We start from the raw sequence: 13,013 nt of genomic DNA, 5'->3' as shown, positions 1-13,013 counted from the left end.
TGGTTGTTGTCTTAAATAAAGCTCTTGCTCACTGAGAGGACTTAGGGTGTCATTATTGAGTAATGGAAATATTTCTGAGCGGATTTTTCCAGGGACTAAAACACTGTCTTTGGCTTTGTGACATCGCTCCAGGAAGAGGCAAGGAGATGATTAGAAGCCCAATGCAAAAACTTTCCACTGCTATGTCCATTGGAAATAGCTTCTCCTGTGTCATAGTTCAGAGGAGACAGAGGAGACGTCTGGGCTGGCAGTTTGGCTGCCGGCCTTTGAGAGCTGCCGGGGCAGAGGCTGGAGCTGGCATCTGTTTGAAGAAAGCATTTGGCTTCCAAGGCACTGAGCTGGGTCAGGCTCTGTGCTCACCTGCTTATTCATACCCTAGCTCAGAAAGTCTTAAAGCAAAGCAGAGACCACTCTTTTGTATGCCTGTGTTTGCGTATGTGAATGCCAGTACTGTGGTTTGAGCTTTTCTGCTCAAGGTTAGAACTCTACCACTTGAATGCCCTTCCAGCTTTTTATTAGCTAATTGGACATAGAGTCTCATGAACTTTTCTACTTGGGTTGGCTTTGACCTGTGATCCTCAGATCTCAGCCTCCTGAATAGCTAGGATTATAAGCATGAACTATCAGCACGAAGCTATTTTAGTAATTTAAAATAGGCCAAACTAGAAGTCTCCTGTATGCTAAGCACATGCTGTAGTGCTGAGCTGTACTCTCAGCCCTCAGGAGAACAAATGTGGATGCCACGTGAAAGCTGGAAGCAGAGTGGTCTCCAGGGACACTCAGAGGACAATGGGGAAGGAAGGTCACTAATTCCGGGCATAGGGCACTATCCGTTGTATAGATAGATGTTCATAGACCCAGCATACAGCAGATACTCAAGAAACAACAAATCTTGCCAGAAGTGATGAGTCAGTATCTGGAATCCCAGCTGAGGTAGAATGATCTTAAGTTCAAGACTAGCTAGGACTAGCCCTATGAAGAAAAGAAAAAAGGAGAGAGGGATGGAAGGAGAGACAGTAAGGAAGAAAGAGAGAGAGAGAATATCTTAGCCAAGCATCTGTAATCCTAACTACCCAGGAGGCTGAGGTCCATGTTTCAAAGCCGGCCTGAGCAGGAAGGTCCATGAGATTACTATCTCCAGTTACACACCAAAAGCCTGGGAGTGAAGCTGTGGTTTAAGTGGTAAAGTGCCATTCTTCAGTGAAAAAGCTAAGGGACAGTGCCCAGCCCGAGTTTAAGTCCTAGTACTAGTGCATCCTTCCTTTCTTCCTTCTTCCTTCCTTCTCTCCCTCCTCCTATTTTTCTTCCACCTTCTTCCTTTGTTTTCTTCTTACCAGTCCTGGGCCTTGAACTTAGGGCCTGGGTGCTATGCCTGAACTTTTTACTCAAGGCTAACTTTACCCTCAAACCACAGCTCCACTTCTGGTTTTTTTTAGTGGTTCATTGTTAGTGCCTGGGCTGGCTTTGAACTGGGATAATCAGATCTCAGCCTCCTGAGTAAGTGTGAGCAACCAGCACCTGGCTTTTCTCAATTGACTGTTCACTTATTCAGCATGTGTTTATCTATTTTCTGGGCATGTCTGGAGGTCCAGGCACTGCTCTGTGCACAGGTACTAGGTGACAGAGGGGAACAGGGAGAATCGTCCTTCTGGTGGCCTGACCTATGCATGTGTAACTGGTGTGTATCTCCTGGTTCCTTCCCCAGGAGGTGGCACAGCTCGAGCTAACTCTCCAGGCATCCAAGCGCAATGGCAGCCAGCATCGAGAGGTGTTTCTGGTTCTCGTCGTGAACAAGAGTACCTTACTACAGCTCCAGGCACCAGGAATCCCACTGCACTTGGCCTACGTGAGTGTACTGGCCATTCAGCTCCCTGCCGTCCCTTCCTGTGGGCCAGGCCCCCGACAAAGTGCCCAGAGGGTAGCAGAACCTGGGACAAAGGAGTCCGGATGGGGAGGTGGGAGTCGGGCTGATGTGCAACCTTGGTCGGCTCTGCATAGTCTGTTTGCCCATCTGTCCAGGGGGCAGTTGGACCCAGTTGGTATTCCATTGACTCATCCTTTCACTATAGATGAAAAAGATACAAGGCATCTAATTTGAAAATGCAAAAGCACAAAGGGAAAGGGCTCAGAGGCAGCCTAACAATATGTCCATAGCAGGTACGATTAGGAGAGACATTAGTTTGTTCTTTGTACTTCCTTGAATTTGCCAGAATTTCTGTAGTTGATGTGGCTCATAATGGAGGAAAAACAACAACAACAACAAAACCTTGTGGCTCATGCCTGTAATTTTGTCATTCTAACGACTCAGGAAGCTGAGATCTAAGGATTGTGGTTTGAAGCAAGCCCAGGCAGGAAAGTCTGTGAGATATTAGCTTTCATTTTCACCAGCAAAAAGCCAGATGTGGAGGAATGGCTCAAGAGGTAGAAAGCCAGCCTTTAGTGAAAAAGCCAAGGGAAAATGTGAGGCCCTGAGTCCAAGCCCCAGTATACACACACACACACACACACACTCTCTCTCTCTCTCTCTCTCTCTCACTGTGAGGCCCTGAGTTCAAGCCCCAGTACCAACACACACACTCTCTCTCTCTCTCTCCCCCTCTCCCCCCTCCCCTCCCCTCTCCAAGCCCCAACACACACACCCTCAAGTTTTAAGCGTGAACTGCATCCAGGCCAACTGGCTTTGTCCTATGGCAGGGGCTCAGAGCTGGGGGAAGCAGGGAAGCCTGGAAGCCCTGCCTCCTCGTTATAAAAGGAGGGTCCTGAGAGGTTGCCCAGGCAAAGCAGCTGTCAGTTACAGCCACAGCCCAGCCCAGAAACAGAGCACACAACCAAGCAGAGACAGAAATCATGGAAGTAACGAGGACCAGTGGGATTCACAGACTGGGCACAGACGCTTGTCGAGGGGATACCCTTAAGAGGGAGAAGGGAATGGGGACAGGCCCAGTGTGAATTGGGGTACAGACCCAAACAGGGAAGTTAGGAGGGCAGCTGAGGGGAAGAATCAAGGACAGAGAGAGGCCAAGAGCCAGACAGATGGACTTGTGAAGGGGCATGTGTGGAAGGGAGAGGGGATGGTCTGGCTGAGGCAGAGGAGCTAGCTGGGGGGTCTGGGCGGACGGCACACCCACCAGCCTTGGCAGTCTCAGCCAAACTACCTCCTGCATATGGCAGGGACTCAGCACTCTATGTCTCCCCAGAATCCCAGCCTGGTCATCTTCAAAGAGCCTTCAGGAGTCAACTTCACACAACTGCCGCCCTTCTCTGTCAACAACCAGATCCTTGAATGGGCAGCTGCAAAGGGTCCCATCTCCTCTATCGCAACACTAGAGGACCCCAGCCACATCCTCCTCCGGCTGGGCCAAGGTCAGTGTCTGAAGCAGCCTCTCTGGGCTCAGGTTCAGCTCTGGAGGAATGGAAGCTCACACAATGGGTCTGTGGTGGGATGTGATGTGTTCTAGGTCACACACAGCAAGTCAGTGGCCTTTGGGGGCAGTGATTACTCCTTTATCAAATATCAGATTGAGCCATGTGAAATGCCAAGAGCCTGAGCTCATGCCTGTAATGCTAAAATACTCAGAAGGTTGATATCTGAGAACTGAAGTTCAGAGCCAGCCAGGTGGGACAAACAAATCTGAGAGACTCATCTCTGAATAACCAGAAAAAAAAAGAAGTGGAGATGTGGCTCAAGTGGTAGAGTGTCAGCCTTGAGTAAAAAGCCAAGAAAGAGATGAGAGGTCCTGAGTTCAAGCCCCAATACAAGCTCCCAAAACAAAGGACTAGGGTATGTGGCTCAGGAGCTATAGCTCCTGCCTAGCAAGTATGAGGCCCTGAGTTTAAACCTCAGTTCTGCTACTAGAATTTTTTTTTAAAGGGGACCTTGTATGCACCTATCAAGTGCCAAGTTGGTCATAAGGCACTTGGAAATTCTTTCCGGTTTGGTTAAATGCTGTAAGGAAGATTGAAGTAGAATGGTGTCCTGGGGGGGCGGCAGGGCTGCATCCCTACTTTGTGTTGCCCCTACTATGTGCCATGGGGTCCAGGTTTACATTAACTCTTTGTTGGCAGATGAAGAAACAGAGCTTCCAGACCTTTCACAAGGGCAGCCAGCAGGTAAGTGGTAGAAGAGAGATTTGAACCCAGGTTCTCCTAGGCTTCCAGCCTATGAGGCTCTGGGAGGTGGGGGTGGGTTCTGTGTGAAGGGCAGGTGGGGGCTGTTTGGAGGACTGAAATGCCCTGTGTTTGCAGCCCAGAAGCTACCACACTTCTGTCTGCCTGAAGACCATCAGGACATGGGCCGCACACTCGAATGGCAGCCACGGGTCCCTGTTTCCATCCTGGGCTGCCGCCTGGATGGTGTGACTGGCCACAAAGAGGCACATATCCTAAGGATCCTGCCTGGTCCCAAGGCCGAGTAAGGAGACCGCCCCCCCCCCCCACACCTCTTCATTCCCTACCCGCTCCAGCACCAGGCTCCACTCCAATCAGACACCAGACCATTAATAGCCCCGCCCCTCAGAGTCAGCATAGTGGTCTCCTCCTGTCTCCAGGCCCTTCCCACATAGTGGGTCTACATCTGGCTCCAGTCCCAGGCCAAGTAAAATCAGAGTCCCTGCTCACCCCAGCCCACCTGTTCATCCCTTCATTCCTCCCTCCCCCCCCCCCCCCACATGCCCTGACCAGGCAGTCTGTCCACTGCAGGCCTCGGACAGTGACGGTAAAGGTGGACCTCAACTGCACATCTAGAGACCCTGATGCCATCCTCATCCTGCAGGGTCCCCCCTACGTGTCCTGGCTTATCGATGCCAACCACAACATGCAGATCTTGGTGAGCCTTGCACCTGTTCCCTGAACCCCTGTCTTCCTCTATCATGCTGCCTTGCCTTACCAGCACTCAGGACTGAGCCCAGGACAGTCCTCTGCACCAGCACTGTACCTCAATCCATCACCTGGCTTTCCTACCTCCTCCGGCAAGCTTTCCCTGACTGGTTGGGGAGCCCCCGCCCCCAGCCTACCAGATTGAGGAAGACCCCTGCAGAAATGAACACTTAGTTGAGTTGAAGGAAAAAGAGAAGCCAGTAGAGAGAAGAAGGGTGGCCAGGCAGAGGAAAGGGAGGTGTGGAGGGAAGAAAAAGTGAGACTGATAGCTGGTAACATCTTGGCTGCCCTGTGTTAGTCCTGACCATCCCCTGGCCTCTGAGTCTAGCTGTGGCTCCCTGTTCTGTCTTTCTCCCCACCTTCAGACCACTGGTGAATACTCCTTCAAGATCTTCTCGAAGAAGAACATCCATGGCTTTGAGCTCCCAGACACACCCCAAGGCCTGGTGGGACAGGCCCGGAAACTCAATGCCAGCCTTGTGGCCTCCTTTGTGGAGCTCCCGCTGGCCAGTGCTGTCTCTCTGCGGGCTCCCAGCTGTAGTGAGTCCCTGCCCCTGCCCCTGCCTTTCCTCCTCACCCCTAATGGATCACTGGCCAATCTCAGTCTCCCATCTGCAACCTGTGGGGACAGGAAGTACTCAGTGACTGTCTTCTTGGCCCCTCTCTGCTGCCCTCAGGTGGTGAACCACAGACCTCCCCTGCACCGGTCCTGACCACCCCGCCAAACAGATGTGACCCTGACCTGCTTCTGTCCCTGATTCGGCCAAAATGTACCAGTGGTGTCATGACTCTGGCACTTAGGAAAGACCACCTGCAGGTAACAGGACACCTGTCCCTCACCTCAGGCAGACAAGAACAGTAGGTCCCTTCACCAGCCCAAGAATCTGAGGGGCCTAGACCAGGCAGGTGAGCAGGATGTGCAATGCAAGTTGATTATGGTACCTACCACTTGAGAATTCAGTCATGTTTGACAGCCAGAGCTCTTGGTTTCATATTCATGTTCTCTGTGAAGAACACCAGCATACTTAACATGGTGGCTCAGTCCACCATGTTAAGTAAGAGGTGAGAGGATCGAAGTTCAAAGCCAGCTTGAGCAGAGTGAGAGACACAATTCTATTTATTCTTTCCAAATAGCCAGAGTAACAGACAGAAACCACCTAGCCCAACTTTTTTTCCACTGAGATAGGATCTTGCAAACTTTTTGCCTAGGCTGACCCAAACCGACAATCTTCTCAATCTCTGCCCCATGAGTAGCTAGGATTATAGGTATAAACCACCTTGCCCAGCTAGTTTTAGAACTTTTGGCACTTGTACTTATTAATAAGGTGCTATTTTATTATACTGATGTGCCATAATTAACTTGTTAGCTATTTAAATTGTAATATAAACATGCATAAAATGCATTTTGTATGGATTTTTTTTTTTTTTTTACAATCCTGGGGATTGAGCTCAGGGCCTGGGCTCTGTCTCTGAGCCTCTCCGTACTCAAGGCTAATGCTCTACCATTTGCCACAGCACCACTTGGCTTTTTCTATTTATGCAGTACTGAGGAATCGAACTCAGGACTTCATGTAAGCTAAGCAAGCACTCTACCACTAAGCCTTCCCAGCCTGGAACTTTTTTTATTTGGATTATTTTCTTATGACAGATTGCCACATGAGTGTGATTGTAGAGTCAAAATCTGAAATTTTAATAGACTGCCTACAGGCTTTCCCTGCAACCAGATTTGAATTTTCACTGTGGTTTCAGAGCACTTTGGCCACCTTTCTCCAGATTGTAATTAAAAGCAAAACAAAGACCAAAAAACAAACTTTTGTCAATATGGGAGGTAGAACACGGTGGTCCATTCTTGTTTTTGTTTTTTTTAAGGTGATTCTCTGGTTAGTAAGCATTGACATGGCTAAGTGGGAGTTGTAATTTCTCTTTTTTGCTGAGGCTTGATGTTTTTGTTGGTTTTTTGTGCCAGTCTTGGAGCTTGAACTCAGAGCCTCGACAGCACCTGGGCTGGCTTTAACCCATGACTCTCAGGTCTCGGCCTCCTGAGTAGCTAGGATTATAGGTGTGAGCCACTGACCTGGCTAATTTTTTTTTCATGAGTGCATGCAGATCCTGGGGCTTGAACTCAGGGTCTGGGTGCTGTCCCTTAGCTTTTTTTTTTTTTTTTCATCAAAGCTAATGCTCTACAACTTGAGCCACAGCTCTACTTCTGGCTTTTGGTGATTAACTGGAGATAAGAGTCTCATGGACTTTTCCTGCTTGGGCTGGCTTTGAATCATGATCCTTAGATCAAAGTTTCCCAAGTAGCTAGGATTACAGGCATGAGACACTGACACCTGGCCCAGCTGATTTTTATATCCTTTTTACATAGAAAAAAGTGGCTCATGCCTATAATCGTAGCTATTCAGGAGACTTAGATCTGAGTATTGCAGTTCAAAGCCAGCCTGGGAAGGAAAGTCTATGAGACTCATCTCTAATAAACTACCAAAAACTACCAAAGTGGAACTGTGGCTCAACTGGTAGAGTGCTAGCCTTGAGCAAAAAGAAGCTCAGGGACAGCACCCAGGCCCTGAGTTCAAGCCCCAGAACTGGCAAAAAAAAAAAAGACTAGGAGACTCCATCTGCAATTAACTAGCAAAATGCTGGACTGGAGGGGTGTCTCAAATGACAGAGTACTAGCCTTGAGCAAAAAAGCTAAGAGCAGGAGGCCCTGAATTCAAACCCCAATACCATAAAAAAATTAAAAGAAATTAAGCTTAAATTGTGTAGGATGAAGCTGGGCACTGGTGCTTATGCCTGTAATCCTAGCTACTCAGGAGGCTGAGATCTGAGGATCACAGTTCAAAACCAGCTTGGGCAGGAAAGTCCGTGAGACTCTTACCTCCAATAAACCACCAGAAAACCGGAAGTGGCACTGTGGCTCAAGTAGTAGAGCACTGGTCTTCACCAGAAGAGCTGAGGGACAGCGCCCAGGCCCAGAGTTCAAGCCCCATGACAGACAAAAAAAAATCATATAGGATGATGAACTCCAACAAAAAGGAGGGAGCTGAGGAATGGTGGGGGTTTGGGACCCCTAGATGGAGTCCTCCATGCTGAGGATCCCCCTCAAAGATCTCGGGGCATCCTGACTATGCCACCCTCCCCTCACCCAGACCATGCAGTGCACCATCATGAGCTTGACCTTCTGGGACCCTCGCTGCCAGGCTGAGGACAGCAGTGATCACTTTGTCTTGAGCAGCACCTACTCCCTCTGTGGCATGAAGGTGACAGAACATATGGTCAGCAATGAGGTGAGAGCAGTGTCCCCCTGGTGCCTCCCAGGGCCTCCCCGCTGAGGGGTGTTGGGGGACAGGGTGTGGCAGTCCAGGCGTGGCCATCTGTTAGCGCCTTGCTCCCATCTCATTGTTGAGATGGGACACAACCCTCCCCCTCCCCGGGGTCCTTTCTGGCTCTGACCAGCTTTTTGACTGTTCTCACAGGTGTTCCTCAATTTCCTGTCGGTCACAGGCTCATCATCACTGCAGGTGAGATGGACAGTCACCATGCTACCCTCCTGGTCTAAGATCTGCTGCCTGTTGGGGCTGGAGGCCTTTCCTAGAGGGAACCAATTTCAGGAAACGCAGACCCTGGCCAGCCCAGAATCGCCAGTGTGCCAATTTTCCCTTCTATACAATAGGAACAATGCTGCTGAGGGTTCTGCCCTTAGCTTCAAGTCAGAGGATTTTAGTACCTTTTGCCTATTGGCCTTGGGCAAATTACTTAATCTCCTGGGCCCAGAGGTAAACTCTTACATGAAACCAGCCAGGTGCTGGTGCCTCACGCCTATAATCCTAGCTACTCAAGAGCTGAGATCTGAGGATCACAATTCAAAGCCAGCCCAGGCAGGAAAGTCCATGAGACTCTAGTTTCCAGTAAACTACTTAGAAAGAGCTAGAAGTGGCACTGTGGCAAGTGGTAGAGCACAAGCCTTAAACACAAAGAAGCTTAAAGACAGTGCCCAGGCCCTGAGTTCAAGTCCTAAGACTGGCAAGAAAAGAAAGAAAAAAGAAATGACCCCATCCCTAGGGGTCATAGGAGCTGTCACTGGAATAAGACATGGATGTTCTTGATAAGCCAGGCTTCAGTAGCTCACATACGTAATCTTAACTCATCAGGGGGTTAAGATCTGAGGATCAAGGTTTGATGCCAGCCTGGGCAGGAAAAGTTGGTGACTCTTATTTCCAATTGACCAGCAGAATGCCAGAGTAGAGGTGTGGCTCAAGTGATAAAACACCAGCCTTGAGTGAAAAAGCTAAGGGGCAGCACCCAAGCAGTTCTTATTTACTAACTTTATTAAAAATAATATATTTTATTGTTATTATTAAGGTACAGAGGGGTTATGGTGTTATAAAAGAAGATGAAGCAACTCTGAGCCACAGCTTAGTGCCAGCCCCTCACCCCTCACTTTCCTGGCTGGTGCCACCCAGACTGATCCAGCCTCCTTCCTGTCCCCCACAGAAAAAAGTGTACTGCCTTGACGTGGACAGCCTCTCCTTTCAGATGGACCTCTACCTCAGCCCCAAATTTCACCAGACCTCCAGCACCATTGAACTGGGCCAGCAGGGTTTTGTGCAGGTACCTAGCAGCCTAACCCCACAGTTCCCCCTAACTCCTGGCATTCCCTGTGAATCTGAATCCTAGCTCCTCAAAAGGCTGAGATCTAAGGATCATGGTCAAAGCTAGACCAAGCAGAAAAGTCTGTGAGACTCTTATCTCCAATTAACCTCTCAAGCTCAAAGTGGAGTTGTAGCGCAAGTGGTAGTGTGCCAGCCTTGAGCAAAAAAGCTCAAGGACAATGCCTAGGCCCTGGGTTTAAGCCCTACTACTGGCTCAGGTGTGGACATGTCCATGTGTGTGGGCGCGTGCACATTCATGCATGCGCACGTGCGCACACGCACCCACACACACACAGCCCCTGCCACCCTTCACCGCTCTTATATCCCATGCAGGTGAGCATGCTTCCAGTGGTCCCTGAGACTGTGCTCCAGCTACTCAGCTGCTATCTGGATTTGGGATCAGAGGCGGACAAAGTGGAACTCATCCAGGACCAGGCCGCCAAAGGCAGCTGTGTGAACCTGCTGTCCCCAAGCCCCAGTGGTCACCCACGCTTCAGCTTCCTCCTCCGTGTCTACATGGTGCCCACTCCCATGGCTGCCACCCTCACTTGCAACATAGCCATACATCCTGGGGCCATGTTGAAGGTAAGTGGGGCCTGGCTCAGGCCCAGCTCCAAGCGTGGCTTCCGGATCTGAGGTTCTAGGCAGGCATGTGGCAGCCTAGTGGGAATAGCTCGTGACAGACAGAGCCACTCTCAGGCATGTGGCTTGGCATCTGGCTGTCAGAGGCACGCTTGCTGCCACCCTAGAACCTTCTGGGGGTGATTGCTGTGTCCTGGCATCAAAAAGATACACAACTATCCATCCATTTATTATTCTGTGTATTTGTCCATCTGCCCATCTATCTGTTCATCTATTCATCCATCCACTTGCCCACCAATCCATCCATTCATTCATTCACCCACACATCGATCCATCCATCCACTCACTCACCATCCATCCTTCCATATCCTCCTGTCATTCATTCATTCTTCATGCTACGATCATCAATGTGCCCAATGAACAGATGACCTTAGGGAAGAGGGACAACAAAATCCTGATTTTCTGCCTTTGCTGATGTCAACACTTTACTGTCCAGTGAAATCTCCATTCTCAGGGAACTCAGCCCTGGACACACCCAGGTCTTTGTACACAGAAAGTTCCCCAGAATTAGAAACCTCAGTGGTTAAGCTGAGAAGCCTTCAGAGCCACACTGAATGGGCATCTATCTCCTTGAGCCAATGAGCTCCACTCCCTGGGCCGGCTGCTTCCTACCCTAAGGCACACAAATACAGAGTAACAAATACAGAGTGCCCACAAAGCTCACAGGGTGACTCCTGGGAAACTCCCAGGGCACACATCCCCCAGGACTTGCCCACAGCTCACAGCTAGCATGCAGTGGAGGGGAGACTCCTGCCGAGGCTCCAGGTGGGGCTGACAAGGGGGGCACAGAGCCAGGCAAGTCCAGGTGCCTCTTGCCAAAGGCTGACACAGTCTCTCCCCCTCCTCCAGGATGCCTACGAGCCCGTCTTCAAGCTTGTCTCCAGGCGCCTGAACGTCGTCAGCCCTGACTCGTCTGGTGAGTGCCAGCTGGTCCTTTTAGGCTTGTCCCAGGAGCTGGGGTGGGGGGGGAACAGTAGTCCACTGGAGACCACTGTTGGAGGTAGGCCAAGCACACACAGCAGAGAATCCAAGATCTGCTGCCCTCAAGAAGGCCAGAAGGGCTTCTTAGGCCCCAAGAGCTAGAGTTGGAAGCAGCAGGTTGCTTCTTAGAGATGGACACACTCACATCCGCCCTGTGGGCCCCACTCCTGGCCTCTAGCTCCGTCCTCTGTCCCCTCGGAGGCTCGTGGACCTTACTGTGAATGGGGATGCCTGGATGGAGTGTGAACCTTGGGCATGGTGCTGGCCTTGGCTTCCCCCAAGGACCTCAGCCCAGCACGTTCCAGCCTTTTTATGAACTCCCCTGGGCCCCGACACCACCAGGCAAGAATGCCACTGATGCTGTTGGGGGAAGGGCACCTGCCATTCTGTGTCCTCCACCCCCAGCTGAGACCAAAAAAACAGCAAATAACGCCAGTGCATATGGCAAGTCTGAGGCCCAAGAGGAGGCCACCAGGCCCAGGGCACACAGGACCCAGGAGTATGGAATGAGTCTTAGATGACCAGACAGCTCAAGTCTTAAAACGTGCTCTGGCCCATTCTAATCGAGTACAGGGCTCAGAGAGGGGCATGGGCTGACCTAAGATCACCCAGCAGAGCAGAGCAGGCTGTGGGCTCCCTTGGTCCCTTTTACTCTTTGCCTACATTATACCATCCATGTTCCCTAAAAACAAACAAACAAAAAAAGGCTTCTCTACCAGCCTTAGGAGGCAGAAGCATGGTCCAATAGGCCTGGCTGGGGTGATGGTCAAAGCTTAGCTCCGCCAGGACGGGGCAGTGGCACTCACGGTTGCCCGCCCTCCCCTGGTCTTGCAGGTAACCACCTGGTCCTGTCCACTGTGCTGGGCATCACCTTTGGCGCCTTCCTCATTGGGGCTCTGCTCACTGCGGCCCTCTGGTACATCTACTCGCACACACGTGAGTATCTCGGGAACCAGCAGTGAACATTCAGGGTCCCTCCATTACCAACCTCCCCTGGGGGTGCCCGGGAGGCCCCTGAGAGAGTGGGGAGTCCTGGCTGGGGCCCTGACCTCCGCCCCTGCCCGCGCCCCCAGGTTCCCCCAGCAAGCGGGAGCCCGTGGTGGCGGTGGCTGCCCCGGCCTCCTCTGAGAGCAGCAGCACCAACCACAGCATTGGGAGCACCCAGAGCACCCCCTGCTCCACCAGCAGCATGGCGTAGCACCCGCCCTGGAGCCCCGGGGGCCTCCCAGCCAGCCCTGGCCTTGGCGGAGAGCCCGAGCAGCCACCAGCTGGGAACCACTGGCCATGAACTCGCCCCAGGACCCCAGTGCCTCCACTCACCCGACCATGGAGAGTGCCCTCTGCATCTGCCCCTCCCACCCGCCTCTCAGAGGCCTGCTACCAGCGGGGACATCAGCCTGGAACATCATGGGGTCCCCCCACCCTGTTCTACAGAGCCTTCCGCTCCAGGGTCTCTGGGATGTGACTGCCCGGGCATACAGCCAGAAAGGCCGCTGCCCTGAAGTCCCTGCATTTTAACCTGGATTCTGCACCAGTGAACAGCACGGGCCAAGCAGAGCCAGCCCAGCTCCAGGCTGGCTGAGAGTCCTCCTCCGCGGGAACAGAAGAGGGTCTGCAAAGCCACCTGTATCTGGTCCCTGTGACCCCCACTCTTGGACTAACACAACTTTGGTGGGGGAAACAGAAGCTGAGGGCTACTCTGCTCTGGAGCCCAGAGGCTGGCCACAACAGTGGAGCAGGGAGAGCCCAACTCCTCCCAGAGCCCCTCCCAGCCCCATGGGCAGCAGCAGGTGGCTGATGGCCAGGTGCTGGTCTTGGGCCCACCCTTGTATATTCACCACCAATAAATCCGACATAAAACCA

The 13,013-nt window shown here is 51.6% G+C and overlaps 1 protein-coding gene across 1 annotated transcript in view; it reads left to right on the top strand.

The window, feature by feature from the left end:
* Positions 1–13,013, top strand: part of Eng (endoglin) — a 30,326-nt gene extending 17,313 nt beyond the window's left edge. Inside the window, exons 3-16 of the mRNA XM_042680999.1 lie at positions 1,706–1,846; positions 3,198–3,363; positions 4,066–4,110; positions 4,246–4,411; positions 4,699–4,825; positions 5,241–5,415; positions 5,553–5,692; positions 8,025–8,162; positions 8,352–8,396; positions 9,370–9,486; positions 9,861–10,112; positions 11,019–11,085; positions 11,985–12,086; positions 12,224–13,013. Of these exons, the coding sequence (XP_042536933.1) occupies positions 1,706–1,846; positions 3,198–3,363; positions 4,066–4,110; positions 4,246–4,411; positions 4,699–4,825; positions 5,241–5,415; positions 5,553–5,692; positions 8,025–8,162; positions 8,352–8,396; positions 9,370–9,486; positions 9,861–10,112; positions 11,019–11,085; positions 11,985–12,086; positions 12,224–12,348 (1,806 nt within the window). The 3' untranslated portion in view covers positions 12,349–13,013. The remainder of the gene's footprint in view (positions 1–1,705; positions 1,847–3,197; positions 3,364–4,065; positions 4,111–4,245; positions 4,412–4,698; positions 4,826–5,240; positions 5,416–5,552; positions 5,693–8,024; positions 8,163–8,351; positions 8,397–9,369; positions 9,487–9,860; positions 10,113–11,018; positions 11,086–11,984; positions 12,087–12,223) is intronic.

This window comes from Dipodomys spectabilis, unplaced genomic scaffold (assembly GCF_019054845.1).
Source record: "Dipodomys spectabilis isolate Male_0828 unplaced genomic scaffold, ASM1905484v1 ptg000067l, whole genome shotgun sequence".
NCBI classification, from domain to species: Eukaryota; Metazoa; Chordata; class Mammalia; order Rodentia; family Heteromyidae; genus Dipodomys; species Dipodomys spectabilis.
The sequence above is the reverse complement of the archived record's forward strand: the minus strand, read 5'-3'. Positions and strand labels throughout refer to the sequence as shown.